The sequence below is a fragment of the Homarus americanus genome, unplaced genomic scaffold (genome assembly GCF_018991925.1).
Source record: "Homarus americanus isolate GMGI-L3 unplaced genomic scaffold, GMGI_Hamer_2.0 scaffold46197, whole genome shotgun sequence".
NCBI lineage: Eukaryota > Metazoa > Arthropoda > Malacostraca > Decapoda > Nephropidae > Homarus > Homarus americanus.
The window spans coordinates 3138768-3159057 of NW_024723050.1; the positions used below are offsets into that span (position 1 = coordinate 3138768).

The following is a 20290-nucleotide window of genomic DNA, read 5'->3' on the forward strand; positions in this document are numbered from 1 at the left end:
TGAAAGACGTGGGCCTGGGGATGAGGGGGGTGTTTATGATCAGTCAGCAAGAATACGTCTCTGTGCATCTCTTCAAGATGGCTGCTCAAGCTGACTCGTGGTGGGCAAGCCCTTTGGATTTTTGCTGGGACTTGTTAAGGGATTACTGTGTTACAAAGATGACTTGTTAAGGGATTACTGTGTTACAAAGATAACCTGTTAAGGGATGACTGGGTTTTTCGTCTTTTTTTCACATATGTATGGTAAGAGAAATTAAAGGCTATTTATATCTGTGCACTGTTGACTGTTCTAGTGATTGTACCAAGTTTTACATAAGCTAGTAATGTTTCACCAGCTTGCTCTCTGTATATCTTCATGTTTACTGTACTGTATTTGTACTATAAAGAATTATATACCTACAGTTTTAACTGATAATTAACTTTAGGAATACGAACACTTACCACTTATCAGTATTAATACCATCATTATTATAATTGTTAGTACCAAAATGTCTAATGGGTCACCTGCAATAACTCATACAGTCACCTTAAGTTGAATGTTCTTGTTACATATAGATAATTTTGTCAGCTGCAGTTGTGATATATTTGGTAAATGTCATAAATATTTATAAAGTAACTTTTGAAAGGATTTAAATTTCCAAAGCTTATATTTAGTATACCACTTCATTACTATAACACATAAAGAAGCTTTTAAGTTTTAAATACATCATCAATAAATTTCAGAGTGGTTTGGGAGATGCAGAATACATATCAGCCATGCTACAGGTGGTGCTGCCCATAGCCTACCAGTATGACCCCCAGTTGGTCCTGGTTTCAGCTGGCTTTGATGCTGCCCGGGGAGACCCACTTGGAGGTACGATGTAACCATACTTTTGTGGAGTGTTCAACCCATCTTGTTATCTGCATCACTCACTGCTCACTGAACTTAGACTGAGGGAACTGTTTGATCCGCCTCAACTAGCATGGTTTATGGTTAATTCATTGTTACTCTCATTATATCAATACTGTATTTAGTATCAATGGTTGCATAACAAACCATCATACAGTAAATTTAACCATTTGTATTGTTATTCACATCATTTTTTATGGCTAGTAAGAGTACTGATAACTTCATGGGTTATGTTCTTTTCTCATCTAAGCCACAAAACAGAATTTCACAAAGATTAGGTTACTAGGCCAGTCTTCTCAAAATGAGACAATAAATCATAATTTATACTATGTCAAGAAATTTATTAATAATCTGTATATAACATACAGGCTGTCGTGTCACCCCGGAGTGTTATGGCCACATGACACGCCTACTGTCAAGTCTAGCTGGTGGCCGCATTGTGCTGGCACTGGAAGGTGGCTATAACCTCAACACCATCAGCTACTGCATGACCATGTGTGCCAAGGCACTTCTAGGTGACCCCCTGCCAATGCTGGATGCATCACTGGTTCCAAACAAGGGTGCTGTGCAAACCATCAATGATGTTATCAGGACTCAGTCACAATATTGGTCTGCCCTGTGTTTCCAGGTGAGTTCTTGGCTGTTTTTATTTATTTACTTTAGCATTCATTTGGGTCAGTAAGTGGAAGAATGAGCAATGAGTTGAACCACACAGCAGCAGAAGGAAAGAGTAACACAGATAATACTTGATGAATTGTGATTTATTGTATCTTGTTCGGTGGCATTATGGCTGTTCTTTGGTGGACATTTATTTTTGTTATCATGCCGTAACTACTGCATAGTGAGTAGCAGAGTGCCAAGTGACAGCAAAAGTTTTATTCAACCATCAGCTACCACTAAGGTTGCCAGTGTGTTTACATCTTATATCACATCTTGAGCAGCAGCCACTAGCTCAGTGCATTTTGTTTTGTTTGGTTGTTGACATGTCATACTTAAAGATCCATCATAGCTGTGAGTGGTTTGTTCCTGCTAGTTGTGCCATGTTTAGCACCAATGAAAAACAGAAGAAAACTATGATCAGTTATGTATCCACCTATGCTGCTGGTGTTGAGATGTGAACTACTCAATAAGAGGAAACTGTGGCAATACATTAAAATAATATGTTTAGTTAGTGAAAAGAAAGGTAACCACCTTTTAAGAATATTGTTGAGACATATTACAAGAAAATAAAAAAACCTAGAAAGCCATTAACAAGGCATTATCACTTTTTCATAAGATGCTCTACAAACAGCCTGACTTTTGGAGAAATTAGATAATATACAGTAATTCGTTTTTATATACTGAATTGTTCTCCAGAAATTAGTTGTGGTATAAAAGAATACTAAACAAATGCCAGAAATTTTTTAGAACTGTATTTAAATATTTACAAGCATCAGTAATTGAGCATTTTAGTGACACATGGTAATCTGTTGAGTTGAGGGCTCAGTGCAGCAACACGAGGCACTGTAGGTAGTAGGTACGGTATGTCATTTTGGAGCCATAGATGATCTTCAGTAGGTGAACCACTAACACACTTCAAGACAAAGCATTTCCTAAACTCAAACAGATAAATTGCCTCCTAGTGTTTATATGTCATATTGTCAGCTGTTCCATGTTTAAAGCATTGTGTCACACTTATCATCATATCAAATTACAAGCTTTTCTTGTTACCAGTACAGTAGTCGACCACTTAGATAAATAATTGTGATGTTAAAAATATACAGTATTTGTATGTCCACTATAAGATCTGTCAGGCTGTTACTTGGTTTTCTGTGACTTCGAAATTGTTTCCTACTAGCAGAGTGTGGTGAAATTTTAGAATGTCAGTTATCTTGAAACTGTGAAAGAGTGCAAAGTAACTTGGAAATTACACACATTGGATGATTGTTCTCAATATTTGACCAGTTATAAAATTGCAAAAAACACTTGTATTGTCTCAAGTTTATTAGATGAAAATACTGTACTTTTGTGTGTGTGTGTGTGTGTGTAAGAAAGAAAGAATATGTACTTTATGCAGGGAATGAAAGAAGTAATTGTTTGACTGAGTATTTTTGTGGTAATCATCATAAGATTGCCACCACACTCAGCTGCTATGCATTGTTAGTACAGTACTGTGCATACAAAATTTCCATATACTGTACAGGTATAGACCATTTTTCAGGGGTAAATTGCAAATATGATGGGTAGACTTGTTTATGATAATATGATAAGTTGAAAGAATATGGATCTTACTGAGGAACAACAAATTGCCTTGCCAGAATAATATAAGACTTCTACTGCATACGGACACCATTAACTCAGCTTTTGGCATCATATATATATAGAATCTCTTCTCTGGGTGGGTAATAGCTTACTTTAGCAGTGTGCTCCTATTTCTTATTCTTCATGTTATCTCTTAGAGGAAAACTGTTATCCCCATTTTAGTATCTCAGTGTACAGTATACTCTACTGTTAATGAAGAAAGGCAAGTTTTTATCTCTTGTTGGACACAGACTTAATATATTTCCATCTTTTAAAACAGGCTAAATAAACCATCCAAGCCTAACTTAACCTACTTTTATTTTTATAACACTTCAGTTAGGTATATTTCAGTTGATTAGGTTGGGTCTCCTTGATTTTGTTTTGCCAAATTTAAAAAGGTGCATAATACCACAGCCACCATGATGGAAAAGGCCTGGAGTACTCGTGTTGTACCAGCTGAGATATTGAAACAGGGTAACAAATTTGAAGGAGCCTCAGCAATTGGAGCAAGATAGAGGGAAAGATGAGAAAGACCTCACAACTAAAGTAAACTATTACCCCTCCCATGAAAAGTGAAAGTGGGTCCCATGGGCATGACAGTCCATTAAGGACAGTGTGGATACAGCACACTATACTAAGCCTTCAGTACACAGGAGGCAGCATGGCCAGCACTGTGCTCAGCAGCCTTCACATACCCATTTAATCCTGGGTGACCTGGGAACACCTCAGTATTGAACCACCAACCCTTACGACAGGAGGCGAGTGTTGTATCTATTTGACCACTTCACTCCATACCTTCCCAAAGAAAATGTGGAGTTTCAGTTGAAAGTATACAGTAAGTCTATTGAGGGTCCATCTTGGGCCCTTTTCTATTGATCATGTGAGAGACACTAATGCAAGATTTTAGGACTGGTCTTCCCTGGGAGTTGTATTCTGATGACATAATGTTAATAGCAGAGAGTATTGGAGAGGTAGTGAAGAAAGGAAGAACGGAATAGAGTCACGGATATAAGAATGAACGTGATGAAAACAGAAGTACTGTAACTGTTGGTAGCATGGGTGAAAGACCTGTGATGGAAAATGGCCATTTGCTGTCTATCAGAAAGGTGTTGGCAGTAACTCAGTAAAGTGCAGTCAGTGTAAAAAGTGGTTACACAAAAGGTGCAGTGGTGTAAATGTCAGACTGCAGGATATTTCTGACAAAATGGGGATGTACAGGAGAATTGTTGATCTAACATTATTATATAGGGGTAAATTTTGAATAATCGACTTTGCTGCCTGAACTCAGGGGTGGCACCCTGAGAAGCTGCTCTCTCATCTAGTGCACAAAATACTGCAGTCAGCTTTGATGTCATGTTGCACATGGAAAAGTGTCCCTGAAGCTGGTGGGTCACTGTGAGGTTAATGTACTGCTTTTGCTATGGTATCTGGGTTGTCAGTGGGTTTGTAGTGGGGGGACATTTTGCTCTGATTGATACCCAACACCAAACATTACCTTGACAATGGATGTGTAACTTAACATTGAGAAAGAGGAAACCCTGTTCATAGCTGAGATGGCAGCTGGATATGAGAGTATTGGTGAGGTTTTGTGCAGAAGTAAGCTAAGATGGTTCAGGCATATGGAGAAAACCAGTTGGGTTAAGAGATACTTGACTTAGAATGTGAAGGAGGGGATAGCTAGGGGTAAGCCAAGAATTCCATAGGGAGAGGTGAGAAATTACCTCAAAAAACACAATGAGAGATTTCAACCGACCGTGTTGCTTGGAGAGCTGCGATCAGGTAATCACCGCTAACCTACACTGTCATGGGAAAAGGTTATAAAACAGTGATGATGATGGAGGAGGAAGATATAAATTAGAATACAGAAATAAGGAGATGTTGAAATTAAAGGAATGTTAGGAAGAAAGCAGATCAGGATGTGTGTTTAGGTGGTATGGGCATATTGAGAGAATGAAAAGTGAAATATTGGTAGAATGAGAATAATTTAGAGTTAGTTACTAAGATGGAGGGGAGAAGAATGGGGTGAAGGAGGGGGATAGGGATCCAGAAAACAGTACAGTTTTGTGAATACAGTAGATGAGTGGAGAGCATGGTATACTGTATAAAAAAAATTCTGATGAATGTATAAAGTTTTACTAACTTTTGGCTTATACATAAACTACTTTTGTCCTTCTCTCCAGGTTGATCTTCCAGTAGAAGATGTACTTTGTCAAGGGTTTGGGGGAGGACCTCAAGCTGTAGAGTCTGGAGCATCAGGCTCAGAAGCATCTTCCTGCACTTCTTCTCCTGTTTCAACTCCATCCACAAATTCCCCTCCATATATCTCTGCTCCTTCCTCCCCAGGAAAGTCAAATGCGTTTAGACTTACTGGACCTGGAAGAGCTGCTCCAATGGCGTGTGGTGAAAGTGAGACTAGAATTTGTACAAGTGAAATGCAAGTTGATTCTTGCACACAATTTTCTGTGACAGCACAACCACAGGATGAAGCAAACCCCTCAGGAAAAAAAAAGAAGATTGGCACAAAGAATAAAACAGGTTCTTCTCCAGCAGGCAAAGCTCTTGAGGCACCACCACAAATAAAAGAACAGTGTAAAAAGGTGAGAAGAAGATCTGAGAGACAAGAGGTGCCACCCAATCCTGAACGGAGCAATTTTCCATTGACTCCTACGCGTCCTGGCAGACCTCGAAGTGATGGAGCGCTCCGTGCTGCTGCTGCCAGTGTTGATATGTTGAAAGGTCCAACTGCAGTCATATCTAACGAGGATTATTGTAATGTTTGTTGTGTGGAGTATATGCAAGGTCCTGGAATCATAAAAGCCATCATTGAGCGCTGTAAAGAACTGAAATTGTTGGAGAAGTGTACTAGACTTAAGCCAAGACCAGCCACTGAGGCAGAGATATTGGCAGTCCATGGTGAAGAAAGGCTAAAGGCTATTCCAAGAGGAACAAGAAAGTGTATTTACCATCCAGTAGATGGTGATGATATCCTGACAGCTGCAGGAAGTACTGTTGAGTTGGTGCAGGAAATAGTATCAGGCAAAGCTCAGAATGGTATTGCTATTATAATACCTTCAGGTCACTTGGTGTCAGGCAGTAGTACACCTCCCAGTGGCTATTTGAATAACACAGCCATAGCAGCCCGGTATGCGTTAGATAACTTGGGCCTTAGTCGGGTGTTAATAGTTGACTGGGATGGTCAACATGGGATTGGCACTCAACACATCTTCTACAGTGATCCAAGAGTCTTGGTATTTTCTGTACTCCTGCACAGTAGCCAGGACCCAGAGGAAGGTGATAAAAATAAAACAGGAATCCTTGAAGGCCATGGCTATAATTTTAATGTTAAACTTAACTGCCATGTCTTTCAGAATGAAGATTACTATTCAGTCTTCCACCAAGTGTTGTTACCAGTAGCCTATGAATTTTCTCCAGAACTGGTCATTGTCTCTGCTGGTTTTGAATTAGCATTGCATTCTGAAAACATTCACCCAGGAATCTACTCACATCTGACGGCTATGCTCATGCCCATAGCACAGGGTCGTCTGGCAGTGGTGCTGGAGGCTGGGAAATGCAAAGAAGCCATGGCAGAAGGAGTGGCAGCTACTTTACGCACACTCCTGGATAAACCGTCTGAACCTATGCCAATGCCATTGAATGATCCTTCACCAGAAGTAAAGAAAGCTATAACTGAGGTCATGACAGCACAGAAAACTAACTGGGACAGTATAAGATATCATGCTCAAACTTCACTCATCTCTTATAAACCAAAAGTGGATTCTTCTCCTGTCATTAAGCCACTTAAGCACCCTTACTCCCACCACCTTCAAAAACTTGGTAAAGTATAGTTATTTCTGTTTCTATAAGTTAATTTAGTAAGTTTCTTCTTTACTCTAAACAGTATACTGTACAGTCAGTCCTCGACTTACGACGGGGTTAGGGACCGACGACTAGGTCGTAAGTCGAAAATGTGAAAATAGTACGTAGAAAATCTAAAATGGGTGTCTCTTTTTCTTCTCAGCACCACGAGAACTCTCACTTTTACGCTTGCCAGCCATTTTAAAGGGAATTGCAAACTAAAATTTTGTGAGTAAACCTCGCGATCACTAACGTTGGGACTCGAAAATACGTAATTTGGAAAATATTTTATACGACTGCGGCGGTCGTATGTCCGGGTGGTCGTAAGTCGAGGAGTACCTGTATATCATTCAAGGGTATTTTGTTTTATGTATTAAACTATATATTAGATATACAGTATATAGGCCAGAATAGTGTGGTGAACAATAAAGGAGTATGAATGTAAATGATATTGAGAGAATTAAAGTTTTTAATATGAGGTTATGAAAGTAAAAATGGTTGCTTGTAATGGCAGATGAATGAGAAGCTGGAATATTTCTGGGCACCAAAATTTTCAAGATTGACACAGTAGTTCAAAGTCAGAAAACAATCCCCCATCCCCGGAGTTTTCTGAGTGCCGGGAAATTTGTATCAAATTTGTCCAGGAAATGCGCCCCTCGGAAAATCATTCCAAAACCCAGAATTTTATGGAAAATTATGAGCGACTTTCAATTTCGGCTATCAGAGAGTTCCGTTTAAGAGGGATTCTGGCTAACAGAGATGTTACTTATAATTGAAAATTTGTTTGTCGGGACAAATTTGACCATAATTTTGTCAAAAAGCAGTTTGTGAACTGTCTCATTCAGGATTTGTATCAAGAAGAATAAACTATCAAATGATCGAGTGAATGATGTTAAATATATAATAGATATGAAATGAAATAAATTATATCGTAATAAATATCACCCTGATTTTGTAGGGAGAAAAAATGAGGTTATGTACAGTACTGTATATGTGACCGCCTTGGTTAAGGACGGTCAAGTTGAAGGGAATGATTGAAACCCGCCTTTTGACGCACTCCTGCAGAGGAGAAGGCGTTCATTAGTATTACATGATCATCCATCTGATACATAATTTCTTAGTCTCACACAATTTTATCTTAACTACATAAGATCATTAAACATAGTGTCATAATACAAAGTACATAACTCTATTTTTCTTAGTTTTTTTCATTTCACATTGTCTTATTGCTTCAGATAAGGCAGAAATAAGTAGGCATAATTAGTCCACAATATATGAGTACTGAAGGGTACGTCATCACATGGGCTGTACTTACAAGTGCGGGTCGATGTAAATCAGTATGGTGTTCCAAGAGACAACAGTACTGTGTAAATTGTCTCGGCACAAAACTCAGGGACAGGATTGTGAGTTGGTGTGTTCACTACTGCCAGCAGAGGGTGGAGATGCTCACAGTATGGCTGTAAAGGGTGGTCTGGGCATTAGGGAAGGCTAGACAGTCACCACCACCTGCAGAACTGTCTACTCAGCAGAAACCAGGACTGCTCGGCTGTAAAACATCCTCTCGGCTCTTTCCTCTCCCCTCTCTTACAACTTCAATACTCTCATAACTAAACTATTTCAAGGGAGGTTACGGCATACGTTGTCGTAGGCCGAGAGATTTATATTTGTTTGGTAAGGTGACACTCGTAGACAGCACATCGGTTGAAGGGCTGGGAGGCACTCAGTGCTGAGTGGAGGTGCTGAAGGCAGCTGCACTCAGTGCTGAGTGAAGGTGCTGAAGGCAGCAAATGCCAGAACCATGTAGCTGAAGCCAGCAGAAATAACAGTACTGTATATTTACTTCCCAGGTGAGAGTATCCCAAGCCCCAAATACACTGTGTGTCTTGTGTATGATGACTCCATGATGGAACACTTCAACTACAAAGATGAAACTCATCCTGAGAGGCCAGAGAGAATAAGCTGCATCTATCAGCGTCTGCAGGAGTTTGGTGTGGTTGGCCGCTGTCATAGAATCAAGGTACAGTAATAGCCTCAGTTTATACAGTTGATGTATAAAAAACATTTTGTCGGAAGGTCCGCTTCTCTTGACAGCAGTATTAATAAACTGTGAGCCACTATTGTGCCGAGATCTTACCAATAGTTATACTTGTATTCCATTTCTTGATTCAAAGGGCTATGTCAGAAAATCCTCCCCCTTCCGGTAAATTTATTTTCCACAGCAACACTACTCAAACACTTGGTTTATGATTCACAAGTGCAGGTATTGTAATGAAATCTTGTTTTATGCAGTGTTAAAATCACATACGTAAAGTACATATATTATTGATATGAATACAGGATACTTGTTAAGGGTAGCCATTTTCTCACACAGGCCCCTAGTCTTACATGCTACAGTACTTACAGGAGGATACTGTAGTTAGCAATAATAAGGATTACTGTACAGTGCGGGAAGTTATTTATAATATTTAGTGGTTTTATTCTTCAACATCAATAGAGAGTCACAGTACATTAATGCCCTATACATTACTGGGATAGTTGTATAGGAAAGCACTCCATTATTGTAAGCTTCTTATGCTTACATATATTTAACATTTAGTTACTCACAGATTGTTTACTTGGGTGCTAGATCTGGTAGTCTTGGGGGTTACCTCAGAGGTTTTGGTTGAAAATATCACACACACACACACACACACGATGAGGTTTTATGCACAGATTTGAGAATTTTATCCTAATTCATTCATTTTTCTTCACCTTCATTGTAGGCAAGGAAAGCAACAGTGAGTGATCTGGAGAGTGTACACAGCTCCAAGCACATCAAGTTCATGTCATCCCTCATGACTAAGAAACCTCAAGAGCTTCTCAGCGCTGAAAACAAACTTGAATCCATCTACCTCCACCGTCGCACCAATAATGCAGCTCTTATGGCTGCCGGCTCCCTAGTAGCGGTAACTGATGCTCTTTAATTTTTGAGGTTTTCTCACCTGCTTTTATTTATCTAATGAATATCCTACTTTATTATCTACATGACAGGTTTATAGTTCATGAATTAATGTTTCTGTACTCATGGATATAATGTTCAGGGAGGGCCAAGAATATGTGTATCTTTTCGGGGGAATCTAGCCCCTAAAACTGACCGACTTCCAGACAGGGCCAGATAAAATAAAATTAGTGGGTGTTGAGCCTCCAATTTTCCTCTATTAACCCTTTAGCTGCGGGAGGTCACCCTAAGATGAATAAAATCATCTGGCAGTAGCCAGAATAAAATGGCAAGTGCGGGAATTGCAGCAAAAGGGTTCAATTTTATGCATTTTTACACTGTTTGTTTTTCTATCAAATACACATTTCCTTTGTGCCTGGGAAATACATTACAATAAATGGATGCTGGTACATTGCAATTCTGTATTTCAAGTGCCATACAGCTAGTTTCAACTGCAAGCCATAATGATGCAGTGCCAGTCCAGTGAGAAGCAGGCTCCTGAGTCTCTTTCAGTGTAAGGTGACTAGACATCTTTGCATATATATAAATATACATAATATATAAAGTGCATATGGGTCCTGCAGATAAAGCATGTCAGCATCCAACATCCTGTATTTGGGAAGTATCTCTTTATATGTTTTGTAGAACTGCTTGAATTAAGCTTTTCAGTCCGGAAGCTTTTTTCATCATCCCAGGAATGGCTGCCCATCCCTGAACCATGTTCTGTTGGCCATCATTAAAGTGGATCTGAAGCTCCTGACTCAAGTGGTCCAAGAATGGAATGGTTACATTTACTTTGTAATAGTTCTCTGGTGCATTAGCTCTATTCTTTTGGTGACTGTAGGTCCTGGTACAGTCTACTGGTATATTAAGAAGGGTAGCATGATCAACTGCCTTGTTATAAACCTCATTATGGGTTTCCTCTTTATTTTCCCGCATTTCCTTTACTGCATCACCTACAATCTGTATACTGTATCTTAGTAGGCTTTCAAAACATCTGGATCTTTGTTGTTAGCTGAAAATCTTGCTTATTCTCCCAAAGTGTCCATTGTGTTTTTAATAACCTGCTGACTGGAGGTATTCACCACATAGGTTTAACTCGTGAGCTGTACAATGGAAATACTGTACAGTATACGGTATTACCCCGCTTTACACGGTTTCACTTTCCGCGGTTTCTCATTTACTTGGTACCTCGCCAGAACCGGACTTTCACTTTTTTCCACGGTGCATCTACTCATATACGCGGTGAAGTATAATTTTTTTTTATTTTTTTTTTTATTTAGCTCATAAAATTCATACAAATTACCCTGCCAGAATATAATTTACATTGCTGGAATTCTTACAGTATGATGATCATTTTGAATATAAACATCATGGATTTTGCATTAGACTTAAAAATTTTAGATCTAATGTAATAATTTGGTTTACACAAAGCAAATATTTTATCGTTTGTGCAAAATATATGAAGTTTACATTCAAAATATTCCCTGACCTGCAAGGAATCCAGAAATGTCAATTATATTATCCTAACTTTAGTCTGGGTTATTATTTATTACTAAAAATGTAAATATACTATTTTCTCCTTATCGCTTCTCTGGTAGGGAGGGAAGGTGGGGGGTAGGAAGGGAGGGAGGGCGGAGGTGGGGTATTTTGATTGACAGATAGTGTCCTTGAAGAATATTTGTTTTAGCTCATAAAATTCATACAAATTACCCGGCCAGAATATAATTTACATTGCTTGAATTCTTACAATATGATGATCATTTTGAATATAAACATCATGGATTTTGCATTAGACATACAAATTTTAGATCTAATGTAATAATTAGGTTTACACAAAGCAAATATTTTATCTTTTGTGCAAAATATATGAAGTTTACATTCAAAATATTCCCTGACCTGCAAGGAATCCAGAAATGTCAATTATATTATCCTAACTTTAGTCTGAGGTATTATTTATTACTAAAAGTTAAAATCTAGTTTTTTCACCCAAACATTTCTCTGGTAGGGAGGGAAGGTGGGGGTGGGAGGGTTGGGACCGACCCCAGCTGGCGTGAGTGTGAGGAGGGGGGGAGGCAAGGTGGGGTACTTTGATTGACAGATAGTGTCGTGAAGAATATTTTTTTTTTTTATTACCTGAAGATATTTGTTTTAGCTCATAAAATTCATACAAATTACTCGGCCAGAATATAATTTACATTGCTGGAATTCTTACAATATGATGATCATTTTGAATATAAACATCATGGATTTTGCATTAGACATACAAATTTTAGATCTAATGTAATAATTTGGTTTACACAAAGCAAATATTTTATCTTTGTGCAAAATATATGAAGTTTACATTCAAAATATTCCCTGACCTGCAAGGAATCCAGAAATGTCAATTATATTATCCTAACTTTAGTCTGAGGTATTATTTATTACTAAACGTTAAAATCTAGTGGTTTCACCCAAACATTTCTCAGAGAGGTAGGAGCTAGTGAGCTGGAAAGAGGGGGGTGGGGGGATTTGAGTCCATTATTTGAATGGACATTAACCTGGCGACTGTATTTCTCTTAAATATTAATTGTGTGAGCATACTATCATAAAATTTAGATGTTATTTTTACTACAACATGGGTATTGTGTCGGAAAAAGTGGAGTTTGGGGGTCGGGCCAGTCTCTCTTGGAATTAATCCCATATGTTCTGTTGTTCACTTTACGCGGTAAATCGGGTACTACTGTAGTCTGGATTTACGTGGAGTTTGTTTACACGTTTGGTCATTTACGCGGTGCCTTGCCAGAATGAAATGTTTTAATTACGCTGTAAATTTCATTATTTACGCTGGAAGCGGCGCGGGCAGGGTGCACACAAGGTCGCCCAGTCGTCAAAACATTACCGAGTTCTTCACCCACCACAGCCGGCCCAAGTCAGTGATAGTGATATGGACTTTGAGGGGTTTGACAAAGAGGTCCTGCAAGCCTCTGTGGTGGATAGTGATACAAGTGATACAGGTGAGGGCCAATAATCTGCCCTCTGCCTCGGAACCAACCCCCTATCCCCGTGTGCCCAGCCATCTTTTCTACTAACGTAAGTGTTAAAAACCCTAATATTATTGATATTTCTCTTAAATATTAATTGTGTGTGCATACCATCATAAAATTAAGATGTTATTTTTACTACAACGTAGGTATTGTGTCGGAAAATGTGTAGTTTGAGGGTCGGCCCAGTCTCTATTTCAATTAATCCCATATGTTCTGTTCTTTCGTTTACGCATTTCTCATTTTACGCGGACCTCCACGGGTTCAATTGACCGCGTAAATGCAGACTATACTGTACTTTGCAAGTGGATGATCTGCCATAATCCTTGCAGTAGCACCTTTGCAAGGTCCTGCCATATTCCCTGCCCCATCATATCCTTGGCCGACACACGTTTAAGTCAAGCCCAAGGTCAGATATTGCTGTTTTTATTATACATGTACTTGCAATGGCCTCTCCTGAAACTGACTTGCATTCATAATACAGTACCCCACAAACTCCTCCCTGATCTGTCTGCCACCATCAGCATGTCTGATAACCAATGGCAGCTGCACATTATTACTTTCATCAGCAGCCTCGTCTGCTATCACAGGGAATATGCTACCACTTTCCTGAACCTCCTCTGTGATTTCTTTCTGAATTATTGACCAAATATATTTATAAGTTCATTTTGGATGATCTTGGAGTGGTAGGTATCATTGTAGGAGCACCTCTTGAAGTACATACTCACTCAGCACTTTATCTCCTGCTTCTACTTGGAAATTAAGGAGAGCTTGGAAGTTCCTCTTGTTTCCTGATTCTTCAGTGTCATCATCTCTGTCCTCTCAGTGCCAATCCCTGCTTTCCACATTAGATGATTGTCTTGGTGATGGACTGGATCACTTCTCTGTTATTTTCCATCCTTTCTTGGTTGATAGACATGAGCTGTTTAACTTAGTTGCCTTATTATAGATATGGTAAGGAGAAGACTAGTGATTTACTTATACAGGTTGTACCTCTCTCTAGTCCGGCATTCTGTGGTCCGGAAACTCCCGTGGTCCGGAACGATTTTAGTTTGTCCAATAGGTAGATAGGCAGCTTCACTACTAATATTGTTCCATTTATTAACACTAAATAACATTACAGGTACTTCAAACAACCATATTAATTTTTTTACATTAATTTTACTACAGCTACAATCAGGGTCTTATTTTCTTCAGTTTTATATGCAGAACCAATCAGTCACTGGTTTTGTAAGCTTTAACAAAAACAATGCCAGCAGCCGTCTCGTCTCCTCGTGTGTTTTAATATTCCACGTATTATTAATAAATTGTATTCTTAATTTTGCACACACAAACATTAATTCAATATAAACAAATTCAGAAGCATTAATTAAAATATATATGAACAGTAAATAAGTGTTGCTTTCATATTCTTATGTAAAGTAATGACGATATGTTTTCACGTATGTTTTCACGTGTGCACACTTACATACGTGATCTCTCTTTTTTCTTTACCATTATCGTTAGCTACTTCTATTGTTCCATTTATTAACATTAAAAAACATTACTTCAAACAACCATATTAATTTTACTACAGCTACAACCAAGGTCTTATTTTCTTCAGTTTTATATGTAGAAACATTCAGTCACTGGTTTTGTAATCAACGAAAACAATGCTGTGTCATTTCCTCGTGTTTTAATATTCTACGTATTATTAATGAATTGTATTGCTCATTTTGCACACATAAACATTAATTCAATCAAAAAGACATTCAGTAATAAACAATAATGAATCTTTTGTACATAAGAGAAATGACGCTGTTTACACGATTATGCACGTCGTCTGCACGTTGGCGGGCCGTTCAAACCCGTCGAAATTCAAGTTTCCGCCGTCAAAATTTTTATTTATTTATTTTTATTTTTTTTTTTTTTTTCCAATAAAATTTGTTGAATTAAAAACTCGTGAATTTTGAGAAGCTACTATATGACATTTAACCCTTCAATATGTCTTCAAAGAGACCATGATGCAGAGAAAGTGGTGCTAGTGCTTCCAAGCGTAAGCACAAGTCACTATCTATCCAGGAAAAGGGTGAATTTCCATGGTCCGGAAATTTCCATGATCCGGCACCGGTCAGGTCCCGAGGTTGCCGGACTAGAGAGGTACAACCTGTACTTAAATATATTTTGGGCTTAGGTGTAACCTTAGTGAAGTGAAATTTCCATCATTAGGTTGTGGACAGTGTTATGTCCGGTGAGAGTCAACGTGGCATGGCAGTAGTGCGTCCCCCTGGCCACCATGCAGAGAGGGACAATGCTTGTGGTTTCTGCTTTTACAACAATGTAGCCATTGCTGCCAAACATGCCATTAACACCCATGGTCTACAAAGGTTAGTTAATATTAATTACCTTGATGCTTCATCAGTACAACTTGACATGTCATGTTGAAGTAGAAGATCAAGCTTTCAGACTATACAACAAGAACTTGTAATTTGAAATGATAAAGTACAGTAGATGTAAACATCCAACTCTAAAATTATGTTTCTACATAAATGTTAATACGAATATGTACTGCCTTCACTTGAGGTAATAATTTTGCTTTTTGTATCTTCCAGAGTCTTGATCTTGGACTGGGATGTCCATCATGGTAATGGAATCCAGCAAATGTTTGAGTCCGACCCACAAGTCTTGTATATATCTGTCCACCGCTATGACAATGGAAAGTTCTTCCCGGCCAGCTCTGAGGGCAACTATAACAGAGTAGGCACCAAGGAAGGGAAGGGATATAATGTGAACATCCCCTGGAACAAGGTATGGTATAGTAATAAATTTATTTTATAACTTCTTTTAATCCTGTTCTGTTTACCAGTGGCACCTCTCTTGGACAAGATGTGCATTTGTTCCATATTCTAGATGAATCTCAACTATTAGTGGGATGATTTAAAAGAAAACCAGTGCTCTTATGTAAGATTGGCAGGACAGTATTGTATGTGTAAACTATGAGTGAAAGACAGATATGAGGTCTGTGGTGGGGTAGTAGTGTTGCTTAGAGTGTATAAGTTATTCTGTAAGAGTTTATAAGTTACTGTACTGATACTGGTGGTGTAGTGATGTATGTTGGGGTGAGACTGAACTGTGAAGTGGTGAAGTTGTGTTCTTAAAATGGCACTTAAAAATAGTAAAGAATTATGTATGACAGTTTCTATGGAAAATTTATTTGTAATCACCCTGCTTAGCCTACTGTAAATTTTAAGAAGTTGTTTTAGTTGGAAGACAAAGTCTCATGTACTCTGTATTGTCTAATAGTCTTGATGGGAACAGGTCACTAGTCATGCACAAGTTACTCATAATTAGTTTAGATATTATGTATTTATTTTGTGTTCACTTAATCACTAAAGTATCTTCATTATATACTACTACTGTATATGAGTCGTGCAGCGCCAGAATGGGATAAGTGCCATCATCAATCAAACACGTTTTCTTTGTGAAATGCATAGTTCATTCTTCCCCTATCAGGTACAAGTGGTGGATATCTCTTTAGGACATTGCAAACATGGTTGGTAATCCATTGAAAAAATTATTAAGATGCAACCTTACTGACCCAAACTTGTCTTGGTGCTCAAGGTGGAAAATGTGTTGCACCAAAAGAAGATAAGTCTCACAGGAATGTTTCTCACACACACACCTTGAAAACAACAACAGATCAGTAATATTATCAATGGTATTGTTATAGGGTGGTGCTGATGACCCTGAACTCAGTATAGCAGCGGCATGCTCACCAGTGCAGGTTTTCCGTAGGACAGTAGTTCTCACTGAAAGATTATAACTGACAAACATTATCACTATTAAAAGCTTATTATTTAATGTTTAACCCATCAAACACTTATTGTTGGTATAATTTTCTGGGTGTATTTCTGTTTTTGGTGCAGTACTACTGTATTAGTGATACAGTTCAGTACTGTATTTTTTGTTGATTGAATGGTGCATTTATTATATTCTGCCTAGAAAGTGTACACAATTTCCCCTAAAATAATGCAGAAAACAGTTTTGAAATGTTAATTTGTCATTACATATCAATTTTACTGTGGCGCAGCTTTGGGTGTGAATTTTTTTTTTTTTTTTTTTTTTTTTTTTACACTTATTCCATTCTGGTGCTGGGCTGCTCATATAATGTTACAAGTTGAATAAATGGTGAAAGTCTTGTTTACAATTAACTATCCAAAACAAAACTCACCTCTTTCGTGTGCAGTATCAGTTTGGTAAAATCTCTGTGACATTAAAAATTCCCTGAGAGCCACCGCTACTAGAGGTGGTAGGATTTACTGGATACAGCAAGTTGAATTAATTCTTATTTATAATATGGTTATTTCAAATGCACAAATCTGTAGAGAGGCATGGGTGACGGTGACTATGTGGCGACCATGGTGGAGGTGGTGCTGCCCATTGCATATGAATTCAAACCCCAACTTGTGCTCGTCGCAGCTGGCTTTGATGCATCTGTTGGAGATCCTCTTGGTGGTGAGTAGACGGTATTGTTAAACTTTAGTATGATAACCAATACTGTACAAACACTTATTCAAACTGGTGAATGCAAGCAGAAAGTGTGAGGAGCGTGATTTATCCACTAAAGAATCATCATATTCGTGACTTTTTTTTTTTTTTTTTTTGTATACAACTAGATTTAAAAAAGGGTATTATTTCAGTGGGATGTTGGGTAATTGGTTCCAACTCACAGAAAAAGTATACAGTCGACCCTCGTTAATTCAGACTAATAGGGGGGGAAGGGTGTCCGTTTTAGCCGATTGTCCGAATTAACCGATTTAGGGGTTAATATTGCATTATATTTCAAGGAAAATGCAGTGAGTTTGTCCTTAGCCTTGCATATGTCCGAAACTGTTTGCTTTTTAACACCATACTCGTCACAAACTCTAGCCACCGAAGCACCAGCCTCTAACTTCCTTATAAGTTCCAGTTTCTGGTTCACAGAAAGGGTCACATACTTTACATGATGTAAAATACAAGGCTGAAAGATGCCTAATCACTGAAAATCAACGAAAATTGCAGGGCAACACAACACTGATACTTGAATATGGCGTTAAGTCAACATTGACTGGCGGTCTGGCGCGCACGCGCCATCTATCGGACAATCCCAGAACCAGAAATTTGATACGGACAGTCCCTCGCTTAGTTCAGATTTCGCCCGAATTATCCGAAATCCGGATTAAAGGGGGTGCGAATTAACGAGGGTCGACTGTACATACAAAGTACTGTATACCAGTAGTAGAATTAACAAAACATTTAATATAAACTAAATACAGTACTCTATTGTACAGTATACTGTACAGTAATAACTAAAAAAATAATAGAATACTGTATTTTAACTTACTTTGAGGTGTGTATGTCGTATTCCCAGCAGCCTTGTTTACATATCAAACAGCTGATTGTAGAGGCAGTCGATGATGAAATGCCATATTCTTTACAGAGTGCATTGGTTCTAATGCCTTCTTCATTTTTCATAATAATATCTGTACTGTATATTATCAATATGTTACCTTAATCTCAGAATGAACATTAATTTTAATGTAAAAATGCAAAAATATTCAAGAGACCAACAAACTGGATGTTCACTCCACTGTAAACAAAGTTAAATTGAGAAGCGTTAGTGGGTGATTTGATCAGCTGATGGGCACACAAAAACTGTTCCCTGTGTTGTATTATAAAGGGGTTGGAAAAAAATCATGATTTTTTTTTTATTAATAAAAAAAATCGATTTACAAGTATTTGATTTAAATCGGATTTTTTATTTAAATCAATTTTTTTTATTGTTTTACTAATTGCATTAAAATAGTATTTTTAAACCATAAAAACAGTATTTTTCAACCAAAGCTTATTCAGGATAATAAACAGAAAATTGGCATTAAGATATTTATGCAGTAGATGTACCAATGGAAGCTAACACAATAATATTATTTTTGTAAAATAAAAGAAAACTGGTAACATATCTTACATTTGAGTGCACAAATCCAAACATAATAATGAAATTTAACATAAATGCTCTTATAGGATTACAGTGTTTCAAAAATTAATAACTTAACTTCTTCAAGTCAACAGAATAATATTCTCATTTTGTAAAAAAAAATAATACTGGAAACAAGTTTATTTTCTTACATTTGTAGGATTATAGTGTATTAAGAATTACCGGTAATAACTTCAAGTCAACACAATATTCTCATTCTGTAAACAACAAAAATAGTTCAAAACATTTAAATTAGCTTAGTTGAACATTGAAATGCTTATGTACTGTGACAAGCTTAGATGCCTTTTCCTGTCCCAGGCGATTTCTTACCCTTGAGTGTACAAATCCATATGTGGAAAAAATTCTCTCAACCCCTGCTGATGATGCGACAGCTGTAAATAATTGCCTAGGAACATCCATTACATTTTCTGTCATATCATTGGCAAAATACTGCCACCAAGCAAGGAGTGAGAGAGATTTTACAACATCTTTACCAAAATAGACCTCTTTAAATGGTGTACTTCTTCCATGGAAGGACATTAATGTTGAAAGGAAATGTGGAAGAGACTCGCACACATACTGTTCTGCAATGTCTCGCTGCTCAGGAGTCAGATGTCTGCCCTGATACCTTGGATCTATCACATTAGCTAGAAAATGGGCAGGTGTCAATGCTACTTTGATTCTTTTTTTCAAAATTATCCATATCCTTCTTCTCTGTTAAATACTCCTTAATATCAGTTTTCAGTTTTACCCAGATTTCTACAGCATCACTTAATAGGGTATGTTCTCTCTGGACACAGTACAATGCCACAGCAATAGGCTTAAGTCTCTCTAAATAGTCTTCTGCAGTTCTTTTTAATGCATTATCATTAACTTTCCTTTCAATTTTCTTATCAATGTCTTCACTATTTTCTTTGCACACTTTGACAAGAGTCTCCCAGTTCTTTAAATAAGATTCAATAGAATCTGTCACTGTGTTCCATCGTGTGTGTGATGGCATTACTAGCATTGTTCCTCCTGCTCTTCTATACAAAGATCCTGGGATGTGATGATTTCTGAAGTACTTAATGATTTCAGTAATGTGCTCCTTAATGTTCTTGATTTGCAGGTCTTGTGAAAGCAAATTTAACAGGTGTGCAGAGCAACCATATGTTATAATGGATTTATCTTGTCCAAATTCACTTCTCATTTTTGCCATATTAGCAGCATTATCTGTTACACAGCTTCTTACTGTGCATCCAAATTTGTGTTCACACTTTTTTGTAGCACATTCAG

The 20290-nt window shown here is 37.8% G+C and overlaps 1 protein-coding gene across 2 annotated transcripts in view; it reads left to right on the forward strand.

Moving 5' to 3' along the window:
* Window positions 1-20290, forward strand: part of LOC121863272 (histone deacetylase 6-like) — a 118075-nt gene that overhangs the window by 71914 nt on the left and 25871 nt on the right. For both annotated transcript variants that reach the window (XM_042361845.1, XM_042361846.1), the window contains exons 18-25: window positions 723-852; window positions 1257-1516; window positions 5349-7002; window positions 8871-9040; window positions 9786-9968; window positions 15232-15389; window positions 15615-15810; window positions 17388-17517. In XM_042361845.1, coding sequence (XP_042217779.1) covers window positions 723-852; window positions 1257-1516; window positions 5349-7002; window positions 8871-9040; window positions 9786-9968; window positions 15232-15389; window positions 15615-15810; window positions 17388-17517 — 2881 coding nt within the window. The remainder of the gene's footprint in view (window positions 1-722; window positions 853-1256; window positions 1517-5348; window positions 7003-8870; window positions 9041-9785; window positions 9969-15231; window positions 15390-15614; window positions 15811-17387; window positions 17518-20290) is intronic.